General features: G+C 62.6%; 1 protein-coding gene across 1 annotated transcript in view; it reads left to right on the top strand.

The window, feature by feature from the left end:
- Window positions 1-14,767, top strand: part of LOC130851203 (SCO-spondin-like) — a 48,561-nt gene extending 33,794 nt beyond the window's left edge. Inside the window, exons 70-100 of the mRNA XM_057731169.1 lie at window positions 109-308; window positions 685-851; window positions 1,391-1,551; window positions 1,776-1,981; window positions 2,628-2,669; window positions 2,819-2,974; window positions 3,458-3,667; window positions 3,823-3,990; window positions 4,942-5,073; window positions 5,176-5,422; window positions 5,705-5,857; window positions 5,936-5,982; window positions 6,175-6,519; window positions 6,892-7,059; window positions 7,685-7,815; window positions 8,077-8,201; window positions 8,454-8,500; window positions 8,750-9,028; window positions 9,326-9,484; window positions 9,610-9,726; window positions 10,181-10,319; window positions 10,474-10,676; window positions 10,803-10,930; window positions 11,030-11,172; window positions 11,282-11,328; window positions 11,641-11,858; window positions 12,182-12,277; window positions 12,428-12,488; window positions 12,784-12,914; window positions 13,718-13,868; window positions 14,573-14,767. Of these exons, the coding sequence (XP_057587152.1) occupies window positions 109-308; window positions 685-851; window positions 1,391-1,551; window positions 1,776-1,981; window positions 2,628-2,669; window positions 2,819-2,974; window positions 3,458-3,667; window positions 3,823-3,990; window positions 4,942-5,073; window positions 5,176-5,422; window positions 5,705-5,857; window positions 5,936-5,982; window positions 6,175-6,519; window positions 6,892-7,059; window positions 7,685-7,815; window positions 8,077-8,201; window positions 8,454-8,500; window positions 8,750-9,028; window positions 9,326-9,484; window positions 9,610-9,726; window positions 10,181-10,319; window positions 10,474-10,676; window positions 10,803-10,930; window positions 11,030-11,172; window positions 11,282-11,328; window positions 11,641-11,858; window positions 12,182-12,277; window positions 12,428-12,488; window positions 12,784-12,914; window positions 13,718-13,868; window positions 14,573-14,595 (4,600 nt within the window). The 3' untranslated portion in view covers window positions 14,596-14,767. The remainder of the gene's footprint in view (window positions 1-108; window positions 309-684; window positions 852-1,390; window positions 1,552-1,775; window positions 1,982-2,627; window positions 2,670-2,818; window positions 2,975-3,457; window positions 3,668-3,822; window positions 3,991-4,941; window positions 5,074-5,175; window positions 5,423-5,704; window positions 5,858-5,935; window positions 5,983-6,174; window positions 6,520-6,891; window positions 7,060-7,684; window positions 7,816-8,076; window positions 8,202-8,453; window positions 8,501-8,749; window positions 9,029-9,325; window positions 9,485-9,609; window positions 9,727-10,180; window positions 10,320-10,473; window positions 10,677-10,802; window positions 10,931-11,029; window positions 11,173-11,281; window positions 11,329-11,640; window positions 11,859-12,181; window positions 12,278-12,427; window positions 12,489-12,783; window positions 12,915-13,717; window positions 13,869-14,572) is intronic.
- Window positions 14,768-16,795: the final 2,028 nt, after the last annotated feature.

Raw genomic sequence — 16,795 nt, 5'->3', positions numbered from 1 at the left:
TGAGCCCAGAGAGCCAGGGAGGGGTGGGCTGCCAGCCGGGCAGTAGGCCCCTCGGGGGAGTGGGCAGGGCTCCGTCCTGTCTTCTAAAGTCCCCTCCCTTGTCCCCAGCACCTGCGTGGCGGGCATCCTGCAGTGCAGGGACGTGCCTGACTGCCCCGGGCCCGGGGTGTGGGGCTCCTGGGGCCCCTGGGAGGACTGCAGTGTTTCGTGCGGTGGAGGCGAGCAGCTGCGCTCCCGGCGCTGTGCCCGGCCCCCCTGCCCGGGGCCTGCTCGCCAAAGCCGCATCTGCAGCACCCAGGTCTGCAGAGGTGAGCCCCAGCCCGGGCTCTGCCCTGGACACTCCCACTTAGCGCTGATTCCCGTCTTGACCTCTGACCCTGACTCATAGGTGCCTTTAGACCTCTCCCACCCCATCCGCACATGCTGCCCCTTACCCAGGGCAGTGATGGGGAAGCGGAGGAGGAAGTAGGCAGGTTCGGGCTGTGCCGAGGAGTGGGGAGACTGTAGGAGCAGGCGCGACATGAGCCCTGAGGGGCACAGCCGAGGGAGGGTGTTGTCGGGCACGTCTCGGGGAACGGGGCAGGGGTGGGCACTGGGGTGAGTAGAGGCAGGTCGTGGGGTGGGTGCAGGAGGCAGTGAGGGCAACAGCGCTGGTGCTGGGCGCTGACGTGGGTGTTGCCTCAGAGGCAGGCTGCCCAGCCGGGAGACTGTACCGCGAGTGCCAGCCCGGCGAGGGGTGCCCCTTCTCCTGCGCCCACATCACCCGGCAGGTGGGCTGCTTCTCCGCTGGCTGCGAGGAGGGCTGCCACTGCCCTGAGGGCGCCTTCCTGCACCGTTCGGCCTGTGTCCAGGTTAGAACTCACCCTGCCTGGAGCCCAGCGTCCTCTCCTCCCCTGTCCGCTCTCAGCTCTGTAGACCCTGTGCCTCTGGACAGCCTCTAACCCTGCTGACTTAGAGCTGGTGACCCTGAGCCCCAGGGAGGGGAAGGGACGCACCAAATCAGGAGACAGCTTTCTGTAGAGATAGACCCAAACTCAGGTGCCCCGGTTCCTGGCTGAGGCCCTTTCCTCTTCCCTAGCTCCCCTCGCCCCCATCCCATCCTGTAAGGGCCTCTGTTGACCCTGCTGTGTCCTGGCTAAGTCAAGCCCATAGCCTCACATCGCTCAAGTTCATACCCCTGACGCAAGGGAACAGTCCCACTAGCTGCCAAAAGTGTTCTCCTGGGGCCCAGAGCCCTCCCCCCGGGGCCTCAGCCCCGCCCCCTCCTCCCCTCCCCCACCCTCTGCCTCCTCCCCACCCCCCTTCAGAGGATGTGCACAGGTGCAGAGGGCGGGCACCGGGCGGGTGGCTCCAGCCTGTGCCCCTGCACTGTCTCCTGTGCTCCCCCCAGGAGTGCCCCTGTGTGCTGACTGCCTCGCTGCTGCAGGAGCTGGGAGCTGCCGGTGCTGACCCCGGGGCTCGCCCATCCATCCTGGGAGAGGGCGGCCAGCCCCTTGGGCCTGGAGATGAGCTGGGCTCGGGTCAGGCCCTCCGTATAGGCTGCAGCAACTGGTGAGGGGGACCGTGAGGGCGGCGGAGATTTGGGGCTGAGGGACAGGGTTAGAGGGTGAGAGAACATGGTGGGGGGAAGCACCGGACACCCCCCCAGCGCTCCGCTCTTGACCCGGGCTAACCCTGGCTCCGTCTCCTCGCCCTTTGGGATTGAAATATCTGCCCACACTCCTTTCTTCTGGGGTCCCTGCGGCCAGCCCCTCATCCCCACACCCTCTCCCCAGCTCCTGTGTGCATGGGAAGCTGTCCTGCTCTGTGGGTGATTGCTTCGGACCCTGGGGTCCGTGGGGCCCCTGCTCCCGCTCATGCGGTGGGCTGGGCACCCGCACCCGCAGCCGCCAGTGTGTCCACCCCACACCCACTCCCGGCGGCCAGGGCTGCCGTGGGCCCCGCCAGGACCTCGAGTACTGCCCCAGCCCAGGCTGCCCAGGTGAGGGAAGAGGGAAGGAGTGGGCGGAGTCTGGCTGGCCGAATCCACGCCACTGGTCCTTTGCCCCTTCCTGTCTCTGTCCATCCCTGATGCTACCTCTGAGTCTCTCTTCCTCTTATCGTCTAGCTCTGTGTTTCTCTTCTATTCAGGTACATTCAGCCAAATTTCTGGAGCTCTTGCCAAATGTGCCATAGTGTGTGTGTGTGTGTGTGTGTGTGTGTGTGTGTGTGTGTGTTGAGGGTGGGGTGAGGGAGTGAGGACCCTGACTCTGGAATCCAGGGGCTCAGATAATCCATTTTGGCATGTGGTGAGTCCTGAAGGAGAGTGCACGTGCTAGGGAATATGCGGGAGGTTGAGAATTCTAGAGGGACAACCTAGGAGGGCTTCCTAGGGGAGGCAGCATCTGAGGGGGTCTGAACGATGGAGGGGACTTTGACAAGCATTGGAGGGGAAGGATGCCAGGTAGCAGGAACAGCTTGAGCAAAGGCCTTGCTACCATGAGTGAGTGCAGTGTTTGAGGCCTGGGGTGTCTGGTCTGAACCTCAGATAGCGACAGGTTTGGGGAATTTGACCTCCAGCCTTGGGCTTGGTCCTGGTACACTGCAGGCTGGGAGACACTTCTGAGCAGGGTTTTCCTTTGGCACAGGCGCTGCAGGGTCCACGATGGAGCCAGTGACAGGCCTTCCAGGTATCCCAGAGTCCTCGGGCTCTGACCCCAGATTCCCTGCACCCCTCCCTCTGGGAAGAGCAAGCCCTGGGCCTCCTCCCTCCCCAGCCCTGCTTCTAGGAGGCCAGGAGCCCAGGGCTGACTCATCAGGAGGCTCCTCTCCCCACAAGGCGGCTGGGGCCCGTGGTCCCCATGGTCCCCCTGCTCCGGCAGCTGCACAGACCCCGCCCACCCTGCTTGGCGCAGCCGCACCCGCCTCTGCCTGGCGAACTGCACCGGGGGGGCTGCTTCCCAGGAGCGGCCCTGCAACCTGCCCTCCTGCACAGGTGCGCCTTCCAGTCCTGACCTCGGACCCCTCCCCGGGTCCGGATCCTCACCGCCTCCCCTAACCACTCATCCTAACCCCCGCCAGCGTCCAACCCCGACCCTGCATCTAATATCCCTCAAGCAGATCTGGAGATCTCAACCTGACGTGTGACCCCGGACCCTGGGCCTTCTTTGTCAACCCCAACAGCTGTTGGGGAGCCCTGCCAACGTCCAGCAAACCCTCACTCATGTGTACCAAACGCTCCCCCCAAGGGCCCATCCAAATCCCTCAGCCGCCCTAGGCGCCTGGGACTACTGTCCCTGCTGAGAGAGGGGGGACTGAGGCCCAGGTGCCAAAGCCACACACAGTCAGGATCAGATCGGAAAGGGGGACCCAGAGGGCAGGATGGGGGCATAGCCGGCCTTGACGGAGGAGGTTGGCTCTTGAGCTGGGGCAGGGGGAGGAGAGCCAGGCCCCAGCTCAGGTTCGTCCTGTCCTGCAGAGCTGCCCCTGTGCCCTGGCCCTGGCTGCGTGGCCGGGAACTGCTCCTGGACCGCGTGGGCCCCGTGGGAACCTTGCTCCCGCAGCTGCGGGGTGGGCCAGCAGCGCCGCCTGCGGGCCTACCATCCCCCAGGGCCTGGCGGGCGCTGGTGTCCCGACATCCTTACGGCCTACCAGGAGCACCGCTTCTGCAACCTGCGAGCTTGCCCAGGTGAGGCGGGCTGGTGAGGACCAGGGCTCGCCCTTCCTTGGCATCCATGCCCCCTGGGCACTTCCATCTCTAGCACAAGACCCTGCCCCAGGCTCGTGGGACGTGTGGGGGGCCTGAGTCAGACCCCTTGCGCGGCCCTTCTCTTCCCCTTGCAGTACCCGGAGCCTGGTCACGCTGGAGCCCCTGGTCCTGGTGTGACCGGAGCTGTGGAGGGGGCCGGTCCCTGAGGAGCCGCAGCTGCTCGAGCCCCCCACCCAAGAACGGGGGTGCCCCCTGTGTCGGGGAGAGGCACCACGCACGGCTCTGCAATCCCATGCCCTGTGGTATGGCGGTGGTGACAGCACTGCCCTTGCTCTCTGTGAAGCTCTCCCCACCCCCACCTCTAATTTCATCCCCCACATCACCAGGGGACAGGCTATTACCTCACTGGCCAGTTAAGAAAACTGAGCCCCAGAGGGACGGATGGTCGGGTCTGGGCACAGGGTAAGGACTCCCGGTGGCAGGGAAATGCTGCAGGCCTGCCCACTGCCCACCCCGACCCGGGACTAGGAGTCATTCTCTCAGCTGTGCCCCGACCTCCGGTTCCTGGAACCACCGTCAAGATTTTTGGGGAGTTGAGGATGACAGTCATGAGTGCACCTGGAGCCTGGGATGTGGACTGAGCCAGGCAGGCTGTGATCCCTGCCCCCCACCCCAAGCTTCAGCTCCTTCTGCAATTGGTCCTCCCAAACTCACGGGTTGTCCAGTGGCTAAGACGCCACGCTTCCATGGCAGGGGGCACAGGGTCGATCCCTGGTCAGGGAACTAACGTCCTGTGTGCCACACATCGCAGGCCAAAAAAAAAAAAGAAAAGAAAAAAAAAAAAAAGCAAGCTCCTGGACCCCATGGACCCTGGTTACTTTAGGGCCCACCACCTCTGTTAGGACAACCGCCCACACTGACATTCCCTTCCATCCTTCCCCAGACAAACACAAAGGAGCCACACAGGTGAGAATGTTGGCTTTTTAGATGCACACATTCAGTCCAGCTCGACAAACATTTATTGGGTGCAGGCTAGGTGCTGGGAACTCACAGGTGAGAGGAATTGTCTATCACTCAGAATGTCCCAATCCCAGGGTCTCCCCAGAGCCCCACGTTTCCATGGGCACCAGCCTGGGGGAAGGACATGTCACACAGCTTCACAGAAGTAAGGGTGGCCCTGATTGGGCAGGTGGAGGGTTTCTGAGGCCCAGGGCTCAGGACCCTCCTGACTCTGCTCCTTCCCATCTGCCCAGAGGAGGGCTGTCCAGCAGGCATGGAGGTCGTCAGCTGTGCCAACCGCTGTCCCCACCACTGCTCAGACCTCCAGGAGGGGATCATGTGTCAGGATGACCAAGTCTGCGAGCGGGGCTGCCGCTGCTCTGAGGGTAAGTGCTGCCAAGGCCCTCTGGGCACGGCAGGGAGGCTCAGAGGGAAAGTGGGGGGGTCCAGGGTGCGGGCACCAGCTCTGGAGGGCCGCCTCCCTGCAGGCTCTCTGGAGCAGGACGGCGGCTGCGTGCCCATTGGACACTGTGAGTGCACCGATGCCCAGGGCCACAGCTGGGCCCCGGGGAGCCAGCACCAGGAGGCCTGCAACAACTGCACATGCCGGGCGGGGCGGCTCTCCTGCACGGCCCAGCCCTGCCCGCCTCCCGCCTTCTGCGCCTGGAGCCGCTGGTCAGCCTGGAGTCCCTGCAGCCGCTCCTGCGGGCCCGCCGGGCAGCAGAGCCGCTTCCGGTACGGGGCTGCGCCAGGCTAGCGGCGCCTCTCCCCGCCCGGTCTCCCCGCTGCCTGGACGCGGTCCCCCTCTGCCAGAGTTCCTGGATCCTGCCCCCGCCGGTGACTTTGCGCCCACCCCGTGTCCTGGCTTCAGCTTGTATCCCTGGTCATCCTTGCCTCTCCTTAGCCACCTCCGCCCTGGGACCCTGGGTTTTCCTGTCGAGGGTCGCACCAGGAGCCGGAGGAGTGATGAAGGGCCCGGGGCCATCTCTCACCTTCTCTGCCCCGGGCCTCCCCCAGGTCTTCCACGTCAGGCTCGTGGGCTCCAGAGTGTCGGGAAGAGCAGTCCCAGAGCCAGCCCTGCCCTCAGCCCCCGTGCCCACCCCTGTGCCTGCACGGTGGCCGCCCCCGCCCCCTGGGGGACAGCTGGCCGCAGGGCGAGTGCCAGCAGTGGTAAGCCCGGGGCAGGGCAGGGTGGCTGGTACTGTCCTGCTGGGCAGCAGTGTCCCTGAGTCTGGGTTCCTCCCTCAGCTCCTGCACCCCGGAGGGCGTCATATGTGAAGACACCAAGTGTGCAGGTCTGGGGTTTCATCCCCCCCCGCCGCCACCCCACCCTTACTAGCCTCATGCTTTCCGTCCTCTCGGTCTGTGTCCGTATTTCCCTCCTGCCCGTATTTCCAACTGCCAGCCCCTGTGCCGTGAAGGTCCCGCCCCACCCTCTGCCCCTTTGCTCCTCTGACTCCTCTAACCTCCCCTGTGCCCTCCCACAGCGCCCGGGGCCTGGACGCGGTGGTCCCCCTGGTCCGACTGCCCTGTCTCCTGCGGCGGCGGAAACCAGGTCCGCACCCGGGTCTGCATGGCCTCGGCCCCTCACCAGGGGGGGCCGCCCTGCCTGGGCCCCGACACCCAGACCCAGCATTGTGGGCAGCAGCCTTGCCCGGGGCCGCTGGATGCCTGCTCCTGGGGCCCATGGGGGCCCTGCTCCCGCAGCTGTGGCCCAGGCCTGGCCTCCCGCTCTGGGCCCTGCCCCTGCCCGCTGGCCGAGGCTGAGCCCACCTGCAATGGTAGCTTCCTCCACCTGGACACCCGGGCCTGCTACTCGGGGACCTGCCCGGGTGAGTCTGCGCCGGCAGTGAAGCCCCCACCCCTGTTTCCTACCTAGGGAAGATTCGGGGAATACGTGTCCCAGCTTCCAGATTCGCTCTCCCAAATATACCTGTACTGTATCCATCCCCTCCCAACATGCTTTTTAGTTCTTTTCCTCTTTCCACCAGCAATCCTTTAGAGCCCTTTGAGATGTGACCCTCACTGCTGGGTGACAGGGAAGCCAGCCAGCTGGGACCTTCTGGAATTCTTGGCTTCCTTTTGCCCTTTTCCTGTTCAGGGTGTTGGCTGGAGCTGGGATGAGAGGGGAGGGCAGGTAGGAGAGAGGCCGGGGAGCCCAGAGAGACCCCTGGCTGACCCTCCCACCCCAACTTGGTCCCTAGAGGAATGTGTGTGGAGCAGCTGGAGCAGCTGGACGCGATGCTCATGCCAGGTGCTGGTCCAGCAGCGCTACCGGCACCAGGGCCCAGCGCCCGGCGGGGCCGGGGAGGGGCCCCCCTGCACACGACTGGACGGCCACTTCCGGCCTTGCCTCCTCGGCAACTGCTCTGGTGAGGACCCAGGAGCAAGAAGCCAGGGCGCTGAATGCTGGCAGGGGTCTCCCCGGGTCCCCACCGGGCCCCCCAGCTCCTCTTCGAGTGATGCCCAGGGTCCCCAGGAGCTCAGAGTAGTCAGTTACTCAACAGCCGCCTTCAGGGGTCTCTCTCCTCACAGCTGCTCCTCCCCGCCCCCGCCCCCGCCCCCGAGCCTGCACCGGGGTTGTCTTACTTTGCAGCCTCAGGCCCACCTGTGGCTTTGTGTCCGCTTGTAGCTGCCCGCAGGCACAGTGGGTCTTGCCCCCTTCCAGCTCTAGCTGCCCTCTGTCTCTGCCCCTCTGCCTCCCATCTGCCAATCCCTGGAGCACCTGCCAGTGCCAGGCCCCAAACTCCACGCAGCTTCCTGGCTCTCCAAGGCCCAAAGCAGCCTCACCTGTCCCTGGAGGCACCCACAGGGGCTGAGCGGGTGCTGGATGGGCCGACACTGGTCTGTCCTTACATGCAGCCGGGGGGCAGTCTTGCACTCTTACCGGGTGACCTCAAGGGGACGTGATGGGACCATGCACTGTGCACTCTGGGCTTGGGGAGCGGAGGGGGTCTCTGGGCCGCCCCCCACCAGCCTGCCTGCCTCTCCCCGCAGAGGACAGCTGCACACCTCCTTTTGAGTTCCAGGCCTGCGGCTCCCCCTGTGCTGGGCTCTGTACCACACACCTGAGTCGTGAGCTCTGCCAGGACGTGCCACCCTGCCAGCCAGGCTGCTACTGCCCCGAGGTGAGGCTTGGGGCTAGGGGAGACTCCCCAGGGGGAGGGGTCCCATGTCCACCCTCCCATACCACCTCCCCTCCACAACATCCAAGGAGACCCCTCTCCTCCAAACCTCTCCTCTGGACAGCTCTTCACATTCTGCCCTATGGTCGTTCGCCCGTCCCTTGGCTCGACAACATGCACCTGCTGTGGTCCAGACATGGTGTTGGCATTAGGGTGACGAAATGATTGCCACACAGCCCTGTCCCTGTGTCCCCTTCTGCACAGGGGCTGCTGGAGCAGGCCGGAGGCTGCGTTCCCCCAGAGCAGTGTAACTGCCAGCACATCGCAGGAGAAGGAGCTGGGATGACCCTGGCTCCCAGGGACCGCCTGCTGCTGGGCTGCAAAGAGTGGTGAGTGTTGGGGGTGGGGAAGGTGGCACCAGAGGGCTGGGGCCAGAGAGTGGAGCAGGGAGGGTGAAGGGTTCCCCAGGGCAGGCTGATCCCTGCAGAGAAGGCCAAGCTCAGCCCCATGTGCCCAGTCCCAGCCTCCTCCTGCTCCAGTTGAGCCCAGAGCCCAGTTACCCCTACATGAGCCTCCCATCGCCCACCACTCTGGGCTGGGTCCTGCCTCCCAGAGCCCGCCCTGACCACCCCCTCCCACAGTGAATGCCAGCGCGGGGAGCTGCAGTGCACCAGCCAGGGCTGTCAAGGTAACACTGGACCAAGGGGACCAACTGTCCCCGTTTGCCCAGGACGGGGGTGGGGGGTGAGTTTCCGGGATAGTCCCAGACAAACCAGGACGGTTAGTCACCCTACCCCGGCCCCGCTACACCTCTCTCAGCCTCTCCTGTTTCTGCACCTTCCTGGTCACAACCTGAGCCCCTCCCTCCCTATCCCCTGTGGTCTCTGGGTCTGGGGGAGGGTCCCTGGAAAGGATGCTCACATGCTACCCTTCCTAGGTCTTCTGCCTCTGAGCGGCTGGTCCGAGTGGTCACCCTGTGGGCCCTGCCTGTCCCCCAGCATGCTGGCCCCTGCCTCCAGGGCCGCCCTCGAGGACCGCTGGTCCCAGGACCCAGCCGTCCCCTCCCCCACCTCAGCCCCTACGCTGGCTTCCGAGCAGCACCGCCACCGCCTGTGTTTGGACCCTGAGACAGGGAGGCCGTGGGCCGGGGACCCAGACCTCTGCACTGTGCCGCTCAGCCAGCAGCGCCTCTGCCCAGACCCTGGAGCCTGCCAAGGTGGCGGGGAGATGCGGAGGCCACAGTGGGAGGGACCTGGGTTGCGGGGGGGCAGGGCCTGGCCAGGTACGGCGGGGCCGCGTTGTTCATGTCAGTGTGCCTGCCGTGAACGGGCCCCCTCACCCTCCTGCTTAGTTTCCAGGGTCTCCTGGATTCGAGGCTGGCGGTGCGGGGCTGCGGGGCGGGGGCAGCAGCTGGAAGAGGAGGAAGGGGCTCAGGGTGCGCCGGAGTGTCCGCGGGGCTGCAGCTGAAGGCAGAAGGTGGGCCTGCGAACTTCCTTCCGTTTTCTCTCCTCAGATTTATGCCAGTGGAGTCCTTGGGGGGCCTGGAGCCACTGCCAGGTGCCCTGCAGTGGGGGGTTCCGGCTGCGCTGGAGAGAGGCTGGGCGCCCCCCTGGAGGAGGCTGCCGGGGGCCATGGGCTCAGACGGAGAGCTGCAACATGGGGCCGTGCCCAGGTACCGGCTCCAGCACTGGAGGAGGGGCCGGAGATGTGGCACCTGGGGGCATGCTGAGGGGCGCACGGTGAAAGGCTTGGGACTCAGGATCGTCCCAGTACAGACTCTTACCTTCTGGTCTGCAGGAGAGAGCTGCGAGGACCGGGACACTGTGCCTACCCTTGACTGTGCCAACCAGTGCCCGAGAAGCTGTGCTGACCTCTGGGACCGCGTGCAGTGTCTGCAGGGACCGTGCCGCCCAGGTGGCCAGGCCACGTCCGCCGCCCGTCCTGGGAACTCCAGGGAAGCCCGTGCCGGCTTCGCTGCCTCCGCTCCTGGAGAGCTTGTGACCTGGGCGGGCGGACAGCTGGGTCATGTGTTATAGGCAGCAGAGTGGATCCCTGGGTCACTTTCAGCAACCGGCTGGGGGTCCTGCCTGACTGAGCCTTAGTCAAGACGGGCTGCGTCCTGAGGATGCTCTCAGGCGGCCTCTCAGGGACTCCCAGGGTGGTGCCCATGCACAGGGCAGGCTAGAGAGACCCCTGCCTGGGCTCGGCCGTGAGAGAGCCTGTGGAGACCAGGTCACGTGAGGGAGGGCGGGAGGAAGGTGCTCCGGGGCTGCCTGAGGCTTTGGGCTCCATCTGGCTCGTAGATGGATCGTTGTGTGCACCTGTCCCAGCCCTGAATCCTGCTTGTCCTCCCTGCCCCCTCCCCCAGGCTGTCGCTGTCCCCCTGGCCAGCTGGTACAGGACGGGCGCTGTGTGCCAATGTCTTCTTGCCGCTGTGGCCTCCCCAGCCCCAATGCCTCGTGGGTGCTGGCCCCGGCTGAGGCGGTGCAGCTGGACTGCAGAAACTGGTATGGCTGCCCTCCGGCCTCCAAGCAAGGGGCTGGGGAGCTTCGGGTGGGAGGCTTGGGCCAGGTCAGGGTTCTGGGCCTTGCTGGGGAGCGAAGGCTCTGTTCACCATGACGCTCAAGGGTCTGCGCCCTTTCTGCACACCCCTGCCCACAGCACCTGTGTCAACGGGTCCCTAATGTGCCCCCCCCGTGAGTGTCCAGCCCTTGGACCCTGGTCCGCCTGGAGCAGCTGCTCTGCCCCCTGTGGTGGAGGCACCACCGAGCGACATCGGAGCTGCGAGGAGGGTGCTGGTGGGGCACCGTGCCAGGCCCAGGACACGGAGCAACGGCAGGCGTGTAACCTGCAGCCCTGCCCTGGTGAGCACCCTCCAGTGCTGCCCAGCCCAGGGCCCATCCCGGCTGCTCATCGCCAAGGCGGGTGGCGGGTCCCGAGGCAGCCCCCTCCCTGGGACTCCACCTCACTCTCCGCGCTCCCCTCTGCAGAGTGCCTGCCTGGCCAGGTGCTCAGCGCCTGCGCGACCTCATGCCCGCGCTTCTGCTCGCATCTGCAGCCTGGCACCGTCTGCACGCAGGAACCCTGCCAGCTTGGCTGTGACTGCCCTCGAGGGCAGGTGGGTGCGGGCGCCGGGCTCTGACGCTCTCGCTGGGGAGCAGGCAGGTGGGGGGAGGGGGAGATGATCCAGGTGTAACCAGAGCCTGCCCCGCCCCAGCTGCTGCACAAGGGCCTGTGTGTGCCCCCCGCCGAGTGCCCCTGCAGCCAGCTCTCTCTGCCCTGGGGCCTCACCTTGACTCTTGAAGAGCAGGCCCGGGAGTTGCCGCCAGGGACTCTGCTCACCCAGAACTGCACCCGCTGGTGAGGGCTGAGAGCGTGGGTGGGGAGGGCGTGGAGGGAGGGGTTGCTGAGAAGGGGGGTGGGGAGGAGGGCATGGCAGGCGTCTGAACAAGAGCATCTGTCTTCCCAGTGTCTGCCGAGGTGGAGCCTTCAACTGCTCCCTCGCTGACTGTCAGGGTGAGATGTGGGCTGCCCGGGTCCCTGCTGGTCCCTCCAAAGCCAAAGCCGGGGCCCTGATAAGGGGAGGGGGCCCTGCCTGTCCTAGGCAGTGCTATTTCCAGCTACCAAGCTGGGCCCCACTAGTATCTGGGAGGGTGGATAAGAGCAGAGGTGTGTGTGGAGACCCAGAAGACTGGAGGCTGCTGAAGCTGAGTGGGCAGCGCTGGGGGCAGGAGAAGCGACCCAGGGGTCCCCGGTGTGGGGGCGGGGAGAATCGAGGCTGGACCCAGGGCTGACCCGAGTGGTGGGATGGGTGGTCTTCCCTGGCAGAGTGCCCCCCCGGAGAAATATGGCAGCAGGTGGCCCCCGGGGAGCTGGGCCCCTGTGAGCAGACGTGCCGGGAGCCCAACGCCACGGAGACTCAGGGCAACTGCAGTGCGGGGCAGGCCCCGGGCTGTGTGTGCCGGCGCGGGTACTTCCGCAGCCTGGAGGGCCCCTGCGTGCCCGAAGACCGCTGCGAGTGCTGGCACCACGGGCATCCCCACCTGGTGAGACACCGCAGCCCTCCGTGCCACCTAGCTCTTCTTGACCCAGGCCTCTGGCCCACCGATTTGTCCTTTTACCCCCACTGGCTCCTCCCCCTATACCCAGGCACGCCGCAGCAGGCAGCTTGACCATGGGCCATCACACTGGGACAGTCTCTGGTCTCTGGCCCCCAGTGGCCCACCTCCCTCCCGAAACTCTTGTTGCCGACGCCAGTCTCAGGCCACTGCCCTGGCCAGGCCCCCAGGCTGGGCTCAGGATTGGGGTGGGATAACAGAAAAGTCTGCAAGGGGAGGGATGGAGAGGAGGCTCTCCCCACTCTCCCCAGCCTGGATCCGAGTGGCAGGAGGCCTGTGAGAGCTGCCGCTGCGTCAGTGGGAGGAGTGTCTGCACCCAGCACTGCCCCCTGCTCACCTGTGCCCAGGTACCCACCTGTAGCCCTGCCGCCCTCTCAGAGGGCTCCCCGGGCTCCTTCCCGGGTCCCTCCCCAGACGCTGGTCTCAGGGCCTCAAGCAGGCAGTGTGGGGGCATCGGGCCCTCCTCCTGAGTGGACTGGGGGCCACTCCCTCTGCAGGGCGAGGTGGCCGTGCAGGAGCCAGGGAGCTGCTGTCCCACTTGCCGTGAGAAGACTCCAGGTAGGCAGGGCACCTGGGCCCCTCCTGCCATGCCTCACCCTGCTCTGGACCCTTCTCCCAAACCACCCCCACGCCTGCCCCGGGGAGGCTGGCCTTCCCCAATCCTGCCCACCACAGGGATTAGCAGAGTGAAGACCCCCAGGGCTGCATCGCAACGCCTGGCCCCCCCCACCTCGGCCTGCTCTGCTCAGGTCCACTTACGGTCCACACTCGGTTGCCCTCAGAGAGTCCCGTCATCACAGCCTTCTCCCTGCCCTGCCCCCACCTCCTGCCACTCACCTGCCCCTCCCCACAGAGGAGCAGCCCGCCTCCTGCCGGCACCTCACTGAACTTCGCAACCTCACCAAGGGCCCCTGCTACCTGGACCAGGTGGAAGTGAGCTACTGCCGTGGACACTGCCCGTCCAGCACCGACGTCCTCCCTGAGGTTAGCAGGGGGCCTGTGGGCCCAGGGCGGTGAGGTCAACCAGCCGTCCCCAAGGGCCTGTGGCTGTGAGCCTAGAACCCAGGCAAAGCCCAGGGGACATGAGGGACAAAGTCCATCTCATGGGCATACAGCTGATCAGAGCCAGGGGTGGCTTTTCACAAAGGTGGTGGCACACCTGCCACTTGGCCTGGTGACCTCAGGGGGGCTTGGGCTCTGCAGCCTGCTGCCTGCCTCCGCCTCTCCCCAGGGGAAGGGGGGCTCTGGTCCTGCTTCTCCCTGCTGTGCCCCACACAGCTCCGGGCGCTTGCCCCTCCGCCCACGGGGCCCCTCTAGGCGAGCAAGCCAGGACAACAAAGAAAGGAACGGAGAAGCTAAGTTAAGACATCATACAGTGAGCGAAGGCTCGAGGGACAGACGTTTCACACGTAGCCTTGTCCCAGACGTTTCCCCAAAGACTGACCACAGAGCTCGCTCCGCGCTCGCTCTCTTTGGACCCAGAAGGCCCAGCTCTGCCCCTGGTGCGGACCTTCCCAGGGGCCCTGTGCCCAGCCTGACTCCCCCAGCCCTGAGCCTGGAAAGCTGTGGCTCCAGGGTCCAGCTCGAGTGCAGCCTCATTCGGCTCCCGGCCCTGCGTCAGGCCACCTGCCTGCTTGGCAGGAGATCTGGGATCTGAGATCTTGGGATCCAGCCCTCCCACCGCCCGGCTTTTCTTGGATAGGAAAGGCCAAGAGAGGGAAGGCAGGTGGCTTGGGCAAATTCCGTTTGGCCCCCCCTCCCCAGCTCAGCCACCCCCTCTCGCCCAGGAACCATACCTGCAGAGCCAGTGCGACTGCTGTAGCTACCGCCTGGACCCCGAGAACCCGGTGCGGATCCTGAACCTGCGCTGCCCCGGCGGCCACACAGAGCTGGTGGTGCTGCCGGTCATCCACAGCTGCCAGTGCAGCGCCTGCCAGGGTGGGTGTGGGCAGGACCGCGGGGGCGGGGCCAGGTCCCGGTAGGGGCGGAGTCTGGAATGGGGCGTGGCGGGGGGCGTGGCCGGGTCTCAGTAGGGGCGGGGCCCTGGATGGGGCGGGTCCCGGCCGGGTCTGGGGAGGTGGCAGGAGGGCAGGGGTTACCTGGGCCTGGAGTGGGCTGGGGCAGGCATTACCCAATAGCCCCTCGCCGGATTCTTCTTCTTTGAGTCCTTCTGCTCCATTCCATTCCCTTTCTTAGCATTCCTGTTGATTTCTTCTCCAATCGTATGTAAGCCTGGGTGTTTGGGGTCAGGCATACTTGGTTCAAATCCCAGGTCACCTCTTTCCTTCCTTGCTGAGCCTTCATGACCTCATCTTTACAGCCGTGTTGACAACCTGCACAGGCTAGTTGGGAGGAGTTGGTGAGAGCCTGCGCGTGCAGCGCCTGGTTCTTGTTAAATGCCTGGGGTATGATAACCAGAGGCTACACTGTGTGGCAGGTGAGAGAGAGAGGGCTGGAAGGGCGCTGATGACGCCTGGTGAAGCGCAGGGCACGAGCTCACCTTTACTGTGGGCTTCCTCCTGTCGGCTCTTCCTTCCTCTTCCACCAGTTTGCTCCGGCACCCTCTCTCCAGCTGCATCCCTTCCGGGCCTGATCACTCTACCCTTTTTGATAGACCATCTACCCATTCATTTGTCCTCCAGGAGGTGATTTCTCAAAGCGCTGATGGCTCTGCTGGATGCGGCCCCACTGCCCCTCACGTGGTCACTGGGCTCAGCAGCACTGACCCCTCCTCCCATGCCCACCCATCCCCTCCACATCCTGGTAGTAGCATAACCCAAATAAAGTGACACTGGCAGCAAGCCTGTGTGCAGAGTCTGCATCCCTGGGCCCAGAGGGGAAGGGAAGGGGGGTTCTGAGCCCTGGCCTGGACCAGCACAAGGACTGTCACCTGGGGAACCTCTGTGAACCCCTTATGCTAGTGAATTTGGGCAAGTCACTTCCCATGTCTGAGCCTCAGATTCCTCATCTGCAGCAGTTTGGATGTAAAATCTGAAGATCTCTGATATAAGACATCTCTAGGGCCCCAGGTCACATCCCTCGCCCCATCTGATATCAGCTGCGGCTGTGGTGGGCATTTCCAGGCAAGATACACTCATCTCATGTTGAGGTCTTCTTCTCCTCCTTTTAAAAAGTTTTATTGTGGTATAATTTATATCCTATGAAATTCACCCATTTTGAGTTTACACTTCAGTGACTTTTATAGGAAACACACAAAGTTGCACAAACATCACCACAATCCAGTTTCAGAACATTTCCATCATTTCAAGCCCATGTATGGTCAGTCCTTCCCACCTCCGGCCCCAGGCAGTCACTAAACTGCTTTCTACCTCAGTAGACTTGCCTTTTCTGGACATAGCAGGTGAATGTCTGGCTTCTTTGGATTAGCATGATGATTTCGAGATTCATCTGTCAACCAAAATAAATAATGCAGGAGGCTGCAAATAAGTTTATTTGTCATTCTTAAGAATGACAATTCAGGAGACACACATTCAGGTAACTTGGAAGGAGTGTTCCAAGGAAGAGAAAGAGTCAGGGGCTTATAAAGACAAAGCCACCAGGTTGTTAAAGGTTGCCTGGAGAGGACTGTGATCGACTCTGATGTGAGTCAGAAAATATTTTTCTGTAAGGGATCAGGAGTTGTTTTAGAGAAGGTCTGTCAACGGAAGAAAAACACACAACCTAAAAATTGCAAGTTGTGTTTTCTTTGGCGACCTTCCTGAGGACTACGACCCGGGAGACAGCCTCTCAGCTCTGCGGAACAGTTCTGAAGAGGTTATGGAGGAGCCAGGGTGTATAGGAGTTTTTGCTGGAAAAAAAAAATGTAGTCAAACATCAAAAGATTACTGCTAATCACAAAATACAGACATCTCAAGGTAATGATTTTAGTGCTTTTCTATGTATGGGAAGATGCAAGAGTCCTGGCTCATTGAAATTATTCCTTAGCTATGTGTTTTAACTATCTAGGGCCAGTACCCTCTTTTTCTCCATCCTGAAGTTCCCTGAGGGCGCACCATTGGGGTGTGGCTACAGTTATTGATGGCTTGATGGCTGGCAACATTTGTTGTTTACTAAAATGGCAGGCAACGTTGTTTTGTCCACAGGTCCAAGACGTAAATAAATTACCACAAGTAATTTTAGGGTAAGGGTCTGGTAGGTATCTTGAGTTTCTGGCAGGTATTCTGGGTGACTTCATCAGGTCAAAAGATCAGATTCCATCTGGGCTGAGACATAAATAAGTCACACTTCCTTAATGGCCTCCCAGTTCCATTTTTTTTTTCTTTTTTCTTTTTTTTTTTTGGCTGCACGACGCAGCTTGTGGAATCTTAGTTTCTGGACCAGAGATTGAACCTGCGCCCTCAGTAGTGAAAGCATGGAGTCCTCACTACTGGACAACCAGGGAATTCCCCTGGCTCCATTTTCTAGAGCTCTCTTAGCAATACTGACTCCATTTTGATTTTCCTTTCATACATCCATATGATAGAATGTGTCAGCAGCTTGTTTCCTTTTGTTACTGAATAGCAATCCATTGTGTGGATTGACCATTTTTTGTCTACTCATTCACCAGTTGATGGACATTTGATTACTTTCTTGATTTTGGTCGATTATGAATAAAGCTGCTATAAACATTCATATACAAATCTTTGTGTGGTCACGTTTTCATTTCTTTTGGGTACATACCTGGGAGTAGAAATTGCTAGGTCATATGGTAAGTTTATGTTTAACTTTTTAAGAAACTTTCAAACTGTTTCCCAAAGTGGCTGCACCATTTTACATCTTCCCCCTCCCATCCCTGCATCTGCCCTGAAATGTACCAGAGTTCATTTCTCTACATCCTCTCTGACATTTGTTATTATCTGTCTTTT

This window comes from Hippopotamus amphibius, chromosome 4, assembly GCF_030028045.1.
Source record: "Hippopotamus amphibius kiboko isolate mHipAmp2 chromosome 4, mHipAmp2.hap2, whole genome shotgun sequence".
Lineage (NCBI taxonomy): Eukaryota > Metazoa > Chordata > Mammalia > Artiodactyla > Hippopotamidae > Hippopotamus > Hippopotamus amphibius.
Note: the sequence above shows the minus strand (reverse complement) of the source record. Positions and strands in the feature narration are given on the sequence as shown.